Source organism: Saccostrea echinata, unplaced genomic scaffold (assembly GCF_033153115.1).
Source record: "Saccostrea echinata isolate AGI-Se365-2 ecotype Australia unplaced genomic scaffold, CSIRO_AGI_Sech_v1 ptg000009l, whole genome shotgun sequence".
NCBI lineage: Eukaryota > Metazoa > Mollusca > Bivalvia > Ostreida > Ostreidae > Saccostrea > Saccostrea echinata.
The window spans coordinates 15,539,687-15,558,203 of record NW_026889758.1 but is presented as its reverse complement, the minus strand read 5'-3'; the positions used below and the strand labels follow the sequence as shown (position 1 = coordinate 15,558,203).

Sequence of the window (18,517 nt, the reverse complement as noted above, 5' to 3'; positions counted from 1 at the left end):
ATCGTTAGTCTTTAACTGGATAAGAAACGATGGTTATAAAAACACGGGGGATATGCGACTTCAAGTTTCGTCAGGTGAGACAATAGGCCTACCCCCCAAAGCACAGACATGTTGTTTTAACAACAACGGGATAGGTTAGTACACCGTAACACAAGTCCCTGTCAAAGTGACCCTCCAATTATTTTATAGTTAGGTACATGAATCGTAAGAATTATGCATAATTATTATTAATGATATAATGAAATATGATCAAATATCTTTCGAAAGATATGAAAATTCTTTTTGGGAAGTGGAAGTCGAACGTTGTTAGGAAATAGACTGTAATGAAATGATCATTGTTGGACTTACGAACAGCATATACTGAACAATGTGCCAGTGAAGGTATGCGTATTATATATATGTATTTTTTTTTTTATTTTGCACGATTTTATCGATCACTGTTCATTATTTTCTCGTTTTTCATAATTAGAGAAATTTAGATTTTGAATGTTCTAATTATTATTTAACCAACATGCTTAAAAACTTGCAACTTTCTAAAATATTTTAATACAAACACATTATAAAAATTTTGTTCTATTTTTAAATCTATTTCAAAAGTTATACTGATTTTAAATTTTGACTTAAGTCTATTCTCAGTTTATGGTCTTGGGGTCAGGTCGGCTAATAATGGCGCATAATAAGTGCCAATCATAAATTCCAATATAGTTGCATGGAAAATCTGATCTCCAAATACAACTTAGATAATGTCAATTATGAACTCCAGCATCTTCTTAAATGATACCTGTTTCTATTTAAAATATTTAAAGTTTATAGTTCAACAACTGAACGTGAGTAGAATTATGCAACAAAAAATCACCAGATACTGATTGGATGCAACATTTTAAATTAACAATTTGATTCGTATACTGTATGTGTCGATGATGGCTGACTCCAAATACTAGAATTATGTTTATGTTTGATTTCAAGAACGATTTAGAACAATAAAAAGCGTCTTTTCTTGAGCAAAGATATAGCAAGATATATGTACCAAAAAATTAATAGAATATATGTTTCAATATTGTTCAATTAAATTAGTCGTTTCCTCATTTCGATGCATTTGACAATATAACATTATTTTTTTGATTTCCGTAACGATCTGTGATACTTCCTGATTACGTATCGTGATCCTGATATTTTCCCTCGTCTTACACCATTTCCGTATTCTTCGAATGCTATTAAACAAAACAGTAGTGTATCGTGCATTTGTAAGAGGGTAAATTCTCAATTCCTAAATTATTTTGAAGTGCGCCTTAACAAAGCGGTAAAATGTTTTACTTCCTTTCCTGACTGAGTAAACTGGTGTTGATGTTCCTACACAATTACGCCACAGAATCTACATCTATTTCCTCTTTGACAAAGTAAGTTTAGAATAAAAATAAAGTGAATCAAATGGAGGCGTCGACAAAGGATTCAAAATACATTTCGAGGATGTTTCTCCGGGGTCCTGTTTACTTTGAGTTTTGCGTATTCGATCGGGACTTATTCCTACGGGGAATATGGGCACAAGGCATTTCACGATTTGATCTACCCAAATGAGGATTTCCGAAAAAACCACACCTCCAAATCTCTGTGTGAAACGAACACAAGTTCAGAAGCTTATCATAAGGAACAGATCATTCAGGCTAAAGTATCACAATGGTCAATTTATATGTCGCTCGCACAAGGAATACCGTTATTAATATCAGCAGGGTTATTTTCTTCACTAAGTGATTCAAAAGGCAGAAAACCCTTCGTTCTTGTGAGCAATATCGGTATATTTCTGAAGGCTCTTTTAATGTGTGTAGCGGTGAGATTTCAGTGGAACATCTACATTTTTGTCATATTCAGTTTCATTGATGGCTGCTGTGGAAGCTGGGTTACTCAAATATCTCTTGCTATGGCAATGGTATCGGATTTGACAAATGTCGGAAAATCAAGATCCTTTTTGATTGCTATGGTGGGATTCATGATCAGTATGGGTTACGCCTCTGGCTCATTTGTTTCTGGTTTTATTATTCATCAGCTAGGCTTCACCTGGGGTCTGGCAATTTCCAGCATGACAGGTCTCGTGCCAATGATTATTCTATATTTTATCGAGGAAACTCTACATGAGAACAAAAGGATACGATTTGACTGCAATATACAGGCTTACTTTAAAAACTTAATTCAGTTTTATATCAAGGATGATCCTTTAAATAGAACCTCGACTAAATGGAGATATGTCCTTTCCTTATCTGCTTTCGTGTGTATAGTTTTACCCAGACTTGGTTCGTTTAGCGTTGAAATTTATTATATCATGGACACACCCTTCTGCTTTAAACCTGTGGTTATAGGGATGTTTCAGACAAGTAAAACTATCGTCTCTGATTCTGTCATTTTACTTGGGATAAAAGTATTGCAAAACAAACTTAATGATGAAACTATAGCTCTGATAGGATCTGTTTCTTCTGTTGTGTCGTTCATTATGATCGGAGTCGCACCATCTACAAGTTTTCTCATCATAGGTAAGTTATGTCACTTGAAAATAACACTTTGAAACAGAAAATGTCAGTTTACTTTGACTGATAATAATTTTTTTTTATTAATTCATCAAAGGAGAGGCCATTAAGCATCTTTGGTTTGTTTAAATAGCAGACTTTCATCACAGTTTTAACACTGCTGTAAATACTCTATTTGAGAATTAGTTGGTGTCATTTGATACAGAAAATTATTACTTATGTTGTGATCGATTTTTTCCTGTTTACATGTATATAATAAAGATATGATGCCAAACTGATTGCAGTTGATGATAGGTATCTCATGAATGGTAAAATATCAATTAAACAAAACGAGAAACACAAGAACTATTTAAGGAAGTTAATTAAGAATAAAATAATTTGATAAATTAACATTTTTAAGTGCATGCACTTATTGTATCATATGGCAAAAACATGTACTTAGAAATGACTAATTTTGAGTCCTTATTTTAGCGTCGGTGATAGGGGCTTTTGGGTTGAGCCCTCTTCCTCTAATCAGATCAATTATGTCCAAGATGACACCTCTTCACAAACAAGGTGAGTTTTAGAGGACCCTTGATTACCATCATCAGGTCAGTGATCCATAACAACACCTCTACATATACACGATGAGTTGTATAGGATCGTAGATTACTCTCATTAGGTCATTTATGTCATAAATAACACTTGTCCACTAACAAAGTGAGTTATAAAGGATGGTAGAACACTCTAATCAAGTCAATTATATCTATAATGACACCTTTCCTCAAACAAGATAATTTATAAAAAAAAATCATAAACCATTCTTGTCAGGTTATTTATATCCATAACGACACCACTTCACAAAAATGTGAGTATTAGTGGATCTTATATTAGAGTACTTGCATCAGTCCAATGAATTATATCAATGAACACAGCTCTCCACAAACAAGGTGAGTTGAAGAGGATCCTAGATTTTCACATCAGGTTAATTTTATCCATACCTGTACCCATATAAAGTGAATTGTAGATGATCGTAGACCACTCTAATCGGTTTAATTATATCCATAACAACATCTCGACAAGGTGAGTTGTAGAGGATAAAATATATGGAGATAACGAACAGTATTCAAGCTCAAAAGTCCATTAAACAATACAAAATAGGAGCAGAGCAAACACGGACCTCCAAAACATCAGAGGTGGGATCAGGTGCCATGGAGGAGTGAGCATCCCCTGCCGACCGGTCACACCCGCCATGTGCTCCTTGTCATGATCGGGAAATAACGGAAAAATCCGTCGACAATTCAGTGTGTTAATAATGGCCTAACAATTAGTATGAAAAAAGTCAGTCAGCATTTGACTCAATGATAAATTATATTTGCTGACAAGGTCATTTTATTAACCATAGAAATTAGGAAATGATGACTTTAAACGAGACTGCTGATATTCTTGTTTCATCAACTTGTTTGTCAATAATTTACCTCGTTTTAGATAATGTACATACGTAGAACATGCTATTGCGTATAGAATCAACTGAGAGAAATAAACCCCGTATGCAGGTGATGAAGGTATATTGCTGCATAAGTAATGGAAGTTGATGATTGAAAAGTTAAAGTCATCACGTTTATCATAAAAATTGCTTGTTAGATTACCATTAACGTCTTTTTCAAGTAAAATATCAAAATATGAAACAGATGTGTCAGACTCTGTGGTATCTTTTATCCCAAGCTCACCAGGATAAATCGTATCGACGTGAGAATGGAAATAACCATTGTTAATTGACAATACGTCGTCGATATATCTAAATGTCGAGTTGAAGGCGACAGCAAGTGTTTTCTTTTTTCACGTATAAGATTTTGGACAAACTCTGCTTCATATAAATACAAAAAAGGTCTGCTAATAACGAGGCATAATTGGTACCCATGGAAATTCCAATAGATTGTTGGAAGACCTGGTCTCCAAAAACCACATAGATATTGTCAATCAGAAACTCAAGCATCTTTTTAATGTCAACTTCAGAGTACTTGTGTGTACAATCAGAATGTTTTTTAACAAAGTAATTTTGCAAATGACCAATGACAAGGTGAGTAAATTTACGAGTTCCATTTTTATTGAAAAAGCAGCTATCAATGATATCAAAAAGCCTGGACTTTAACTTATCGTGGGGAATGATTGTGTATAAAATTGAAAATTCCTAAGTTTTTAAGCTGTTGATTTTGGTAAATTCTTGTGGTTTCAAATCTTCCAAAAGTTCCTTGGAATTTTTAAGTATCCACATCTGATTTACACCTCTTCTCGAATATATTGTTGCACAGTACTCTTGAAGTTTCTCCTTCACTACTATTAATATCTTAGTGAGGAGTAAAGAAAGAGGCTTGGTTGAACATATCCTAGGATCATAGATCAGTCTCATCAGGTCAAATTGAAAAGTGTGAACCTGTCTAGCATGTCTGTCCACAAACAAGGTGATATATAGATGATCCTAGACCACTCTCATCAGGTAAATTATGTCCATAATCACAGATTTCCTCAACAAGGCTGAGTTGTAGAGGACCCTAGATTACAAAGCAAATTCTTTCTGTTCAAGGATTAGATAATAATAAGATCTTATTAAATCATATACTTTTCATACAAGGTATGAATTTGAAAACTGGATGGAATGAAACGTGTTTTGCAATTTTTAGACAATTGGACCAAATTGTTCTGGAGCCATACACCAATTAAGAAATATAATTATATAAATACTAGGGATGGCAATCGAATACAGAATTGCTAATCGGTTAACCGCATGACGTTCCGACCGATTAACCGGTTAATCGTATCAAAACAGACATTTTTCTTGAATTTTTTTTTTTCGAGTAGCTCTATTCATATACACAAGAAGACTGAAAAAGAAGTTAGAAGTTAAAATATAATTTAATTGATAACGGCGAAAGACACACATACCAATTCATAGTGCTAAAAGGTGATTTAATATCATTAAAGAATTACAGGACAATCGGGGTTTTTAAAAACCGTAATTAACTTCACAAACTGACCAATTACTGCGCAATCTCAAACCGGAGAGCTGTAATTACATCCAAATCAGCTTAAGGATATCCGATCCTCAGCCAGGAAGGATAACTCTTAAATTTATTGATTTATTTAAAAAGTCTCAAAATGAAGCTTGAAATTGAGATCTTTTCGTGCAACAATTTTCATTTTATGCATCTTAATATGATTCAAGGTTCTTTGAAGTCTTAGAAACGGACTTGTAAAAAGTTGACATTTGAACCCCATAAAAGAAAAAAAATTGATTCATTTTTAGAGAAATAGAATTTCCTTTAGTCTAGCATTAGATACCACTGCTTATTAGCATGATATGAAATTAGATGTGATATGTGATGTCTAGCAATGATAGCACAAGCTTTTTACACTATGTTTTATATGAAAATTGAAGTAAAAAGAAGAAAAAAAAATACTGTATAAGCATATAAAAGACGCAATTTTCTCTAAATGCCTGGATACCTATATTTTTCTATCCTAAATTATGTTTGTTGATCAATTTTCAATTAGAAAATGCATAGCTGGTGTTTTTATTCGCATTTCCTGAAAATATATTTGAGATTTGATAATTTTCCCTACATAATATGATTAACTCTAATGATGAACTCTGAAGAAATTCCATGGGTAAATTCACGTTACTATGTGAAATCAAAGACATTTTTTGTGAGCATTTTCAATTACTTAAAAGCTGATATTTCGGAACCTGAGGATCGGACTACCTTAAACAGATATGTGAAAACGCTCAACTTTTATGAATTTTAGGATAATTGCATTTAAATTTACATACATTTTATTTTTTCCGACTAACCGATTACAGATTTTCTAACCGATTACTATCGTTCCGACCGAGTAATCGGTTAAGCGGTTACAAATTGCCATCCCTAATAAATACAAATACTGGACAAGATCACACTATTCAGAGGGAGCACCTTCAACTTGTCCATTTTTGAGTGTTCCAACTTTTTAAAATAGTATTGTGGAGTATAAAACAGAAAGGTACTGTGTTAACATTTCTCCATGAATTAAACTTTTTTTTAGCCAGATACCTGCATTTAATCTGCACTTTGAGAAATTTACAATAAGCGTACATATAGGATTACTAAAGTACTTAGGAGGTTTAAATTATATGTTTAGAAATAGAAATGAGTTTGATATTAAAAGATGCTTGAGTTTCTCATTGAAAATATCTATGTTGTTTTCGGAGACCAGGTCCTCCAACAATCTGTTGGAATTCCCATGTATAATAATTGTTCCCAGTTATTAACAAACCTGTTTTTGTATTCATATGAAGCAGAATTTATTCAAAAACTTCTACATAAAAAGAAATTACTTGCTTGGCCTTCAATTCGACATACAGATAAATCGACGACTTTTTATCAATTAAGAACGCTCAGTTTTATTCACGATTCATGATTCGATACATCTCACAGAATCTGACAAATCTGTTTTATAATTGGATATTTTACTAGAAAGAGGTTCTAATGGCAAGCTGACAACTTTATGATAAACGTGACAATTTTAATTTTCTATGATCAATTTCCCTTGTTTATGTAGCCATATACCATTATCACCTGCATATGGAATTTATGTCTCCTAGTTGGTTCGATATACAAGAGCATATTCCAAGCACGACTAACTTCTAAAACGATGCAAGCTTATGACAAATAAGTTGATGATACAAGGATATCAGCATTCTCATTTAGCCGAATTGAGCACGGATTTTCACGATTACGCGATCATGACAAGGGTGTGACCGGTCCGCAGGGGATGATTACTCCTCCATGGCACTTGATCCTACCTCGTATTCAGAGGACTTTGTTTGCTCTACTTGTAATTTGTTTTGTTTAAATTGACTTTTAAGAGTGTTACTGTTCGTTAGCTTCACAATTCATAATTGTATGACAAACCAGTTTTTGAACCGTGCTTCATTCATTACTCCAAACATTGATGCTACACGTGTTTTTCTAACAATTTGCAAAATAACAAAATATCACGTGATTTGAATAACTTAACACTAAAATTTTGCATCTTTTAAATAGCAAAAATGAATATGTTAAATATTTGTTATTACAGGTACAATGTATGCTGGGATTGCTATAGTTGAGAACATCTGTGCTTGCGTTGGGTCTGTTATGGGGTCCTCTATTTATTCTGTTACTGTGAACGTAGACAGAGGGATCGTCTTCTTTGTCTTCTCTTCATTTCTCTTCCTGGCCAGTGTTCTGTTGGTGTAAGTATGAAATTTATCAAATAAAATTGATAGCCCTGAATTCGTCAAGTAAATTTATTATGCTGTTTCGTTGAGACATATCTCGTCTCATGGTAGGTACTGATTAGAGAAGCACTGAGTCCAGCGTACAGATTCATAAGAGAAAGGAGGGGTTGACAGTGGCTTCCGTATTCAAGATATCTTGTGATAATGTCTAGAAGTGTCTGAACATTTATTTCAAACTACGATTTTTCAAATATGTGAAATAGAGAAAAGTCAACTGCACTGTCTTGCTGATATTTTCTTTCCGTTTCTTTTTCTTTTATTGTTTTCGGGAGGGGGGGGGCTTCCTTTTTCTAGATATCTTTTTTATAATTTATTTTAACAGCTTCTTTCGAATGTATGTTTAATACGTTACTTTAGCAGTCATATGAATGATTTTTTAAGAACATCAAATCAAATTAACCTTCCTAACACTTTTAAAATTAAGCTTTATTCTACACTCATTAGGTCTAGAACAATTTTATTTTGTTTCAAATTCCTGCCTACAGCATGGTTATGATAGTTTTATACATTTATACAGAATCACATGAAACTGTTACATCAATCATCTTTTTTGTTTATTTCTAGATTTCTTATTCTCAGTAGCAGACAGAGGAGAAATGGCTATGAAGTTATTCAGGATTCTGTGGAGGAAGATAGTATTTCAAATAAATACATTAACGTGACTTAAGATCTAATACTGTGTCTGAGAACTAAAAATAATGAAGCTCTTCTACTTCTTATTTTGTGATTGTATTTGTACACGGATAGGCATTCAAAGCTATACATGAAAGACGGGAATATTACTGTTCTTAACACGAACAATTCATGACAGAAGAGTCTCACACGGGGTCCGTGTTCTATGCCCTGTTTAACAGATTCGCAATGTTTGTAGGGTTTCTTTTTTGACCGATCACTGTTCGCTATATTTACCTTTTTCATTTTCTTTATATATTAATTTATTATTTAATTATTATGTTTTCTACAACGATCATTTACTGTCTTATATTGAAGAAAAAACCATCTGTATATTATTAGTGGAATTTTACAGCATTTCAATTACGTTTAATCTTTAACATATAGCATGTTTATCAATACAATACAATACAATGGCAATATTGACTAGTAACGAGATTAAAGATACCCTTGTATCATCAACTTGTTTGTAAGTAGCCGACCTTGCTTTATAAATGTTCGCACGAAGAACATGGCTTTACGTATCAAATCAACTGTGAGACATAAACACCTTATGCAGATAAAATGGTATACTTCTACATAAACAAGCATTCTGAGAGTATTGCATTAGCAATACTTGTCCCCTACCGGCAACTGTAATCTGGTTCCCGTTAAAAATTGAAAATGCCATAATTCCGTCAAAAATCAACGAAGCGGAACAAAATGCAAACTTGATCTATAAATAATCAAAGTAAAGTCACATACCAAAAATCACCTCAATATCTACAAGCGTTTAGAAAAAAGTGCGGAAAACAAAGTGGGACAGACAGACAGAGGGACAGACAGACAGCTAGACAGACGGACGGACAGACTCAGAGGAAACCTATAGTCCCCTCCGGTTTCACCGGTAGGGGACTAATAAGGGAAAAGTTTACTGGATTTATGAGATTGATCGTTATCTTCACCTTTTACAAAATGTTTAGATGTTAGTTTGCCATCCATATCTCTCTCCAGTAGAATATCCAAATATAAAGCATTTGTATACAAGCTTGTTTAAAGTCAACATACCGACAATTCTATGGTAGATACAATTACCTTGTTTGCAAATACAACTTGTCATTAGGTCGAATGTTGGTTGGCGTCTTTGATACAAATTGTAAAGCAATCATTTTCACAACACCGAATTGACTACGGATTTTTCCGTATAGCCGATAATAAGAGGCACACAATGGATGTGAACGGTCAACAGGGTACATGTATGCTTACTTATCTATGGTACCTGGTCTCACCTCTGTTTTTCAGAAGTCCTTATTGTTGGATCTTCTCACAATTTGTATTTTTTAAAGGGGTCCGACTCTCGGATAAGAGAGATAACTTTCCAAGTGAAAAATCCTAATATTAGTTTTAAAACCCTTACAAATTAGATATTAAGTTCTTTTTAGAATAAGGACCTTTTTTGAACCATTTTTAATATGCTTTTGCATCATGCACCATATGTAGAAGTTTTATAAATATTACATTTTTTATGGAAAAATATTTTTTTTAAGAAAGATAACTCTTGCTAATGCATGTATTCTTTTCCTACAAGCACATATTACATTATGATATTCTGACTTAGGAAGCAGCACTTTACTATGTTTTCTTATATGAATTTAATAGGTATGACACTAAATATTATTTCATATACATGTATTATACTTTCATGTAAATCAGTTGAATCTGATTCGTCGAGAAACATTTGTTACCCGCTGAATAATAAAGCCACGCCCCCAGCGTAGCAATAGTCAACATTGCTTGACGACGGGTGATATTCTAAAAAATAATGACTGCGCAAAATTTATGCGCGCAAGGTTCACTGTTATATGTATTTATATAAAACATTCAGTATAATATAATAAATATTGCATGTAGTTGAGTGTAACATTGAAAATTTTCACCCCCTCGAAAACTGTTGTCAACCTCGACTGCGCCTCGGTTGACAATGGTTTCTTGGGGTGAAAATTTTCAATGTTACACTCAACTACATGCAATATTTATATAATACACCTCATATTTTTAATGTAATGTTGTGATAATAAATTATTACTCTTCCTATTCTCTGTGTTAAAATTTCTTCATACCATGGTCTGATATAAAAATAATTTCAAAAAAATATGCAGGGCTTGATACCTAATGCTATTTTTCATTTGAATCTATGGCTCTTGATGAAAATCATTTTTTTTTAAAGTTGTGAAATTTAGAGCAGAGGGTTATAACTCCTTACATGGACTTCTGCGCATGACCACTGTTCGTTATCGTTCATCAAGTACTGAAAGCATATTGACAATAAACGTGGAAGTATTTTGAAACATTTTTTGTTCTCAGCTTTCCTATCCTTACCTGACAAACTGCTTACATTGTAACAGTTTTATATATATATATATATATATATATATATATATATATATATATATATATATACATTTGCAAATGTTTTCTTTTACATAACACTATTAAAAGCAACGCGTATCTATTTAAGAAATAAGGTATCATTTTTAAACATCTATCGGGATATAAATACGGGTTGGTCACGAGATCAAATTCCATAAAGCCCGAAGGGCTTTATGGTAAATTTGATCTCGTACCAACCCGTATTTATATCCCGATAGATGTTTAAAAATGATACCTTATTTCTTATATTTACATTTGTGACTTATTCATATCATATATTAGCCTGATTATAACCTTTAACGCGTGAAATGTTTTATTTTTTCAAACTCAATGGCACAAGTTTGATCTATTGATTGCGCGTCGACCCTTTATGACGTCACTGAGAAATTACGTCGAACGTTTATGACGCGAGGAACCCGTGTTTATACGGATATAGATACGCGTTGCTTTTAATAGTGTTATATAAAAGAAAACATTTGCAAATGTAAATATATCAGTATAAACACGGGTTCCTCGCGTCATAAACGTTCGACGTAATTTCTCAGTGACGTCATAGAGGGTCGACGCGAAAACAATGGATCAAATACGTGCCGTTGAGTTTGAAAAATAAAATATTTTAAGCGTTAAAGATTATAATCAGGAAAATATAAAATATAAATAAGTCATAAATGTAAATATAAGTAATAATGTATCATTTTTAAACATCTATCGGGATATAAATACGGATTGGTCACGAGATCAAATTCCATTGTGATATAAAAATATAACTGTTTATCAATTCAATCCCTTTGAAAATTGATCATATAGAAAATGAGTGTCTTCGACTGTAGATGTTAATATGTGAATTTATAAATGACATTGAAAAAGGTAACATAGAAAAATATTTAACCTACTAAATAGGGAAAATATTCATGGTATGATGTCAAATGGTAAGTGTCATTTGGAATTTTATTTATAGTTTACATGTCATACACAAGATAGATCACATCTGGAGGAATGTTTTTATCTACAACCTTTAATATACGTAGTAGTGAGGTCAGTGTTTTCACGTGAAGTTATTTGATACTGAGAGGGATCTCAAACACTTTTAGTTTTTCTAGTAATTGTGTATCTTATCTCTTCCTATTGTTATATTTATCATCACTGGGCGATAAAACTTCAGGTGATGACCCTGCCATCTCAATTGATTGTAGAGCGCAGACATGATAACTTAGGTGAAACAATACAAGGTAGATTTGATATGATTTTTTTTCTTCGTAATAAAGAACTTGTCTAGATTTTGTTTTAAAGATTCCATGAATGACTTACGCTCTATTTTTTTTTTTTTTTTACAATTTGGTAGATGAAGAACGGCGTTCTATTTAAGTCCCTATATTGATAACTAAAGATCTGTTTATCTACAAGGTAAGTGTACATATATTCAACCTACGAATGTACTGAGCTTCATACATGGACTACATTTGGTCATTTTTAATGATTTCCTCAAATCCATTCTGGAAATACTGAGTAATAGCAAATATCAGGGCAAAATTTATATGATACATACCTGTCAGCTTAGTATCTTTGTTTAATCAAAACAGAAAAAAATTCTATGCAAGGACATTATTGACTGACTTGCCTTTTTTAGTTATCATTCTTCTATTAACCTTGACTCAGCAGGGGGATTAAGTTTTGTTTTACTCAAGGTTTCTTGGCTGGAGAACTGTATAATAGGCGTTAGTATTGCCTCTAAAATTTCCAAAACATTTGGGAGTTCTAATATCAAAATTTCATGCTCTTTCATAGCATTCTGTTGTCTTGACATTAAAATGTACTACACAAATGCTTTAAAATGGACTAATAATACGATTTCATTCTTTTTATCAAAAGGTCTAAGAAAATCACACTTGTTTAGAAAAAACTGAGATAACTATTCTGAAGAAACTTTCAAGAAAAGTCACACAAAAACTAAAATGGATAGCAGTGAGAAGACAAAGCTTTTGGATGAAGATGAAGAGGCACCTAAATCTGTGAAGATCCCAGTCACAGGTTTTGTCATCGGAATCATCGTGTTCGTACATATGGCATCATTTACCATCCTACTGTTTGACTTGAATCAGTATACTTATAGTGTATATAAAGACAAAGAGTTTCCGAACGCAACATTGAACAAATCAGATAAATCTCTTTGTGAAACCAATACGAGTTCCCCAGAATTTCAGATGGAGCAAACTATACAGTCTGACACAGCAAGATGGACAGTGTATATATCTATATCGGGTGGAATTCCAGCCATATTTTCAGCTCCTTTAATTTCCTCTTTGAGCGATAGATTTGGAAGAAAGAAAACACTTTTGGTTCCATTATTTGGATCCCTAATAAAAAGTGGACTTTGCTTCCTGAACATTTTCATGAAATATGACGTAAATTTTTTCATAATTTATCTGTTTATTGAGGGTTGCACTGGAGGATGGGTCTCCTCTGTAGCCATTTGCTCGTCCGGTTTCGCCGATATTACAAAGGCCGGAAAACAAAGGTCTTTTGCGTTTGCAATTCTTGGTCTAGGTGTTGGGGTCGGATTCCTAGCAGGCACCCTGCTTTCTGGGTATCTGATAGAAGCATTTGGGTTTAACAGCCCTGTCATTGCATCAGGTGCCATGGTTCTGGTTGGGATACTATTCACCACTTTTGTTCTTAAAGAACCATTGAAAGAGGAGAATCGGGTCAGTTCAGTTCACCCCCTACGTCAGATTAAAGAATCATTAGATTTATACATTCATGGAAATAAAGATCAAAACTATGGACGACGTTGGCAATATATAATACTTATACTGGCATTCAACTTACTAAGCATGGCGGCTTTAGGGAAAACCAATGTTGAGATTCTGTACCAAATTGGCTCTCCATTTTGTTGGAGTCCAATCAAAATAAGTAATTTCGGCACTATACGCAGTGTCATTCAGGAGTTTGTGGGTGTCGTCTCTATACGATTACTACAATGCTTTATGTCAGATGACTTCATAGCAGTCATTGGAACTCTATCAGCTATTGGTTATTTCGTAATGGAAGCACTATCAAAAACAACTTTTGAGCTTTACATGGGTGAGTACTATATTTACGATTCCTCAATATACAATTATTTTCAAAGAAAAATAATGAAATCTATATTATACCTGTTAGTAGTAAAGTGATTCTGAAATAATTTTACGTTTGACAAGTGAATTTGGTATTTTATAGTTCCAGTTGTCGGTTGCCTAGGTATTATAGAAGTCACAATGATACGATCTATCATGTCTCGCTTAACACCACCAGATAAACAAGGTAGGACAATAATCAAAACACATTCTGTCTGTGTGTTACACTCATCAGAAAGATGTTCCACATTTCAACAAAAAACAAGTAGACAAATTTGTTAAATTGTTTATTATGCGCCAATTATAGAAACAAAGTATCTCGGATCTTAATATCAAAACTTCAACATTGCACAACCAATTTCAACAGTACTGTTTTCATGGATATTTTATTGATGTTCATTGAAACAGTACAGAAAATAAAATAAAACAGATAAAGTAATAATAAAAAGGAATATTATCCCACAAACTACTACGGGTGGGTGATATATTTCGAATATTTATTTTTCCACTATTTTTGGTCCTAAGGCAAACACTGAGAAAGGATAAAGGACCCCAGGGAAATATCTTTTGTCAGTTTAAAGAGGCTAGAGGTCTCAAGGACTTGGTGGAGCTAGTTAGCTAACTTGAATTTTGTTGTCACTCGGATTGTATAATGGGACAGGGGTTGAAAGTCAGCTATTATTCCTCTTAGTTTGAAGTGTGCTTCAACCCATTACTGGGGCAAGGTAAATGGTCCATAGTGCTATCATTTCCAGCTATCAAAATGGGGCTGTAGTGGTACCTAAAATCAAGATATTTTTTCTCTCACAACCAATGGTGTAAGATAATGTGTTCGCTTTTGAGACAGCAAGGTGAGATTTACCTAATTTAAAGGATACTATAGATTTATCATTTCATCACTATTTTTCCCTAACATTTAAGAAAAATTTTAATATGAATTTGATAGGTTTCTGCAGTAATAGACAGAGTGATTCCGATAATCTCAATGAAAGAAACACATTAATGAGAATATTTTGCAGAACTAATTTTGTCCCATTTAGCTTTACAGATTTTGTAGCTTTGTGTAACAATTAAATCTTTCGTTTCTTAAATGCCTTTTATTTTCTGTGTTTTGAAAAGATCACTTATAACAAGACAAACTAAGGTAAATGTATAAATTTTAAAAATTAAACCCTTTGAATCGCCAATTTTGTGTCTTAAAGATTTCTTTCTAACATAAATACGTTACATAGTGTTGTTTTAAGATACTGAATTGTAGAAAATGCATTTAGGATGTCCACTCCTCAACCAGGAACAATAACTCTTGAAATTATTATCGAATTAGTCTCAAAATGACGATTGAAATTAATGGGTTTTTTTTCTTTTTCGTGCAACAATTTTCTTTACATAAAATAAGATTCAAGGTTCTTTGAAGTCTTAGAAATAGTATTGTAAAAAGTAGACATTTGCACCCCCAAAAAGTACCCAAAAATTACATTTTAGATATATTGAATTTCCTGTACCAATGCTTATTAGAATAAAATAAAATTGGAAGTGATCTGTGCTATCTTGCAATGATATCACATGCTTTTTACACTAAGTATTTTATAACAATCAAAATAAAAAGAACTAAAATAGCAATTTTTATTTACATAAAATTTACTTTTTATATCAATTTTCAGTTGGTAAATATAGTCCTTTTATTTACATGTTCTGTTAATATATTTTTCCACATATATATTCATGATTAACTATCATGATGAACTTTAAAGAAATAACATGGGTAAATACACATTACTTAAGGAATTCGGTTACAATTACATTTTTGTGAGTATTATCAATTATTAACTGCTGACTATCAAAACCTGAGGCACGGACTACCTCGAATTGTTGATTTTGTGTGACATTTAGAAAACATAAAGGTTCACTTCTATATAATTAGGGATCTGACCTATAGGGCCGGGCTTGGTTTTTTTCTCTACAAAAAGCTTGTCGATTTCCGTTCCGATTAATGACATTAGGCTGAATACATGTAACAATTTGTTTTTCATAAATCTTTATTTCAGTGAGTAGAGGTAGGAGGAACACTTTCATTGATATTCTGAGTTTGTTATCTCCAAATATAATAATTGATATTTTCTTTACTTCTCATTGTACATAATGGTAATGTCTACTGTCTCTGGAATTCTATTTGTTATGTCTAGGCTATTTATTTTACAACACATTTCCGTTGGATATAATAAAAACATGCCATTAATGTGTGCAAATCATATAGGCCTAAGTGAAATCCAGTGGAGTACAGTTACTGATATGTGTAGCCCTACTTTTTCAAAACTTAAGATCTTAAAACATTGACTGAAAACAAAAGTACATGTATGTTATTCTGAATATATTAAGCTCAAATAATTCAAGCAATACATAACATACTACATGTAACCAAGACAAGCACTTGTAGCACAGACAGAATAAAAGCAATGTGATTAAATTCTAAGGAATATATATAATTGAAATTCATCGCAGCTCAATGCTGCCGAGAATACCTGTATCGAGTAACACAGAGTGAGTTATTCTTGTCCTCGGAGAAAGTGTGATTATACTGAGATTTGTTCCGCCTGACTGACAACTGTACATTGGATTGTTACGATTTGATCTCTCTCTAGTGTTTCTTATATCAAGAATGGGAATGCATAAAGGATAGATAATTGAAGAAAAATACACAAACCTATAAAAAAAAATTAAAATAGTCTTTGAAAAGGCGAAAATTTAAAACTATAAAAGTGTGGCACCAGGTGGATTCGAACCCCCGACTTTAAAAAAGAAAGTACCCACGATATTAAAGTCAGCGCATAAATCAAATGAGCTATTCTGACAACAAGATTGAATGGTATAAATTTGAAGCAGATTGTCAAAATCAAGTTTACTTATTTTTTGTAGGTTTTTTGAGAATTTCGACCCTAGGGCAGGGGTGCCCCTAAAAAAATCCTATCTTAAATTATTCCTTACATCCCACCTATCAAAATATCACAATTTTATTTAGGGGCAGGCCTGCCCTGAAGGACTTCTAGGCTAAAATTCATGCAAAAATCAACGCTTTAACGGACAAAATGGTGTTTTGGTCAACTTTGGAGGTTTATTGTAAAGTTGTAAATAATAAATTTTAGTTCTAAAATACAAATTTGAAAGATTTAGACATACATATGATAGAAAACAACAAATAAAGATTGATTTTTAAATGTCACTTTTTCCGGGAAATTGTTCTCTCCTATAGGTCAATTCTTTTGTAATAGTAAATACTTCCTTAAGATATAAAACATAGCAATAGTTTCACAAGAATTTTTTGGACGGTGGTTCACATACTATAGATAATCACACTGTTTATAATGTAAAAAACTTTCAGAAAACAAAAAGAAAAGAATAGAAGTAATACATGTGTGATATTTTAATATTGTGAGTGATGTGTGTAAAATGAATTAAAATCTAAGACATACCAACTTTTATTTTTTCCTTTTACTTATTCATTTCCACTTTCTTTTTCCTCAGGCTCAATGTTTGGGGGCATTGCATTGTTCGAGAATATCTGTTTTATGGTTGGGTCCGTACTGGGTGGAGCCATCTACTCAGAGACAGTCAGTTTTCTCCCTGGATTCGCTTTCTGGGTCATGGCAGGATACAACGTTATCGCACTCTTCCTTCTTGTGTAGGTATACGTCATGGTGTAATGAGAAATCACTTTGTTTGTAGTTCAATTTAGTGAATTTCGTAGATTTACCTTACTCACAAATTAACAATATAAAGAAACTAATGAATTTATGGATATCAGAGAAATTGGCCCTCTATGAATTAAAAGTATTACACAATATATTTAAAGTTGCAATGTTCAATATATAATCCACGGGCCATTTCACTTGGCTTAGTCATTTTTTTTTCTAGAGAACAAAATTCATGTATTTAAAAGTGATAAATGAACACCTACGCTGCATCAAATATTTTTGGCCATGTCTTTCTTTTAGTAGTCTAAAATTTCAAGGCTTTCTTCCGATGTAGATACTTTTCTACTTTTTTTTTGTTGGAATACATAAAAGATAATATTAATTAACCAGTGAGAATATAAATATATGGAAGCTACCCTAATCTACATTTGTTAAATATCTGAGTTCTGAGACTATTTGTACATTTGCATATTTACTAGCGTAAAACGACTAGCTATGTTATATAGAGCTACATACATATAACACATACATGTACTTGTAGGCAACATTCTCTTCTAAATAATTTTTTTCTTTGTTTCAGAATATTTTACATTGGCTCTAAAAGACAAAGTATATACTACAAGGAAATTAATATCACCTAAGACTAACTTCTACAGGGTTTGGAAACAGCAATTTCTTATTTTCATTGAAGGGAAATTTCTAGCTCTACTTCATAATCTTCATAATTTCCTTTACCTTGATATTTTCATAAGCATTTTCAAATTAACAAGAATATCCTGAGTTATGTAAAATATTATTTAGATGTTACTGGATTTACAATGC

General features: G+C 32.6%; 3 protein-coding genes across 3 annotated transcripts in view; all 3 read left to right on the top strand.

Moving 5' to 3' along the window:
* Positions 1–18,517, top strand: part of LOC133181863 (programmed cell death protein 7-like) — a 292,001-nt gene that overhangs the window by 215,122 nt on the left and 58,362 nt on the right. The window lies entirely within an intron of this gene.
* LOC133183364 (lysosomal proton-coupled steroid conjugate and bile acid symporter SLC46A3-like) lies at positions 1,549–8,829 on the top strand. The gene is made up of 4 exons (XM_061318325.1): positions 1,549–2,522; positions 2,988–3,071; positions 7,611–7,767; positions 8,377–8,829. Exons 1-4 carry the CDS (start codon positions 1,688–1,690, stop codon positions 8,477–8,479), a joined length of 1,179 nt encoding a protein of 392 aa, XP_061174309.1. The 5' UTR covers positions 1,549–1,687; the 3' UTR covers positions 8,480–8,829.
* Positions 12,809–18,460, top strand: LOC133181866 (lysosomal proton-coupled steroid conjugate and bile acid symporter SLC46A3-like). The gene is made up of 4 exons (XM_061316505.1): positions 12,809–13,974; positions 14,110–14,193; positions 17,526–17,682; positions 18,276–18,460. The coding sequence occupies exons 1-4, from the start codon at positions 12,846–12,848 to the stop codon at positions 18,334–18,336; spliced, it is 1,431 nt and encodes a 476-aa protein (XP_061172489.1). The 5' UTR covers positions 12,809–12,845; the 3' UTR covers positions 18,337–18,460.

Coding starts and splice junctions, on each gene's coding strand:
- LOC133181866 (XM_061316505.1), top strand. CDS start 12,846: ATGGATAGCAGTGAGAAGACAAAGCTTTTGGATGAAGATGAAGAGGCA. Junction 13,975..14,109: donor AACTTTTGAGCTTTACATGG/GTGAGTACTATA, acceptor GGTATTTTATAG/TTCCAGTTGTCGGTTGCCTA. Junction 17,683..18,275: donor ATCGCACTCTTCCTTCTTGT/GTAGGTATACGT, acceptor TCTTTGTTTCAG/AATATTTTACATTGGCTCTA.
- LOC133183364 (XM_061318325.1), top strand. CDS start 1,688: ATGTCGCTCGCACAAGGAATACCGTTATTAATATCAGCAGGGTTATTT. Junction 3,072..7,610: donor GACACCTCTTCACAAACAAG/GTGAGTTTTAGA, acceptor TTGTTATTACAG/GTACAATGTATGCTGGGATT. Junction 7,768..8,376: donor CTGGCCAGTGTTCTGTTGGT/GTAAGTATGAAA, acceptor GTTTATTTCTAG/ATTTCTTATTCTCAGTAGCA.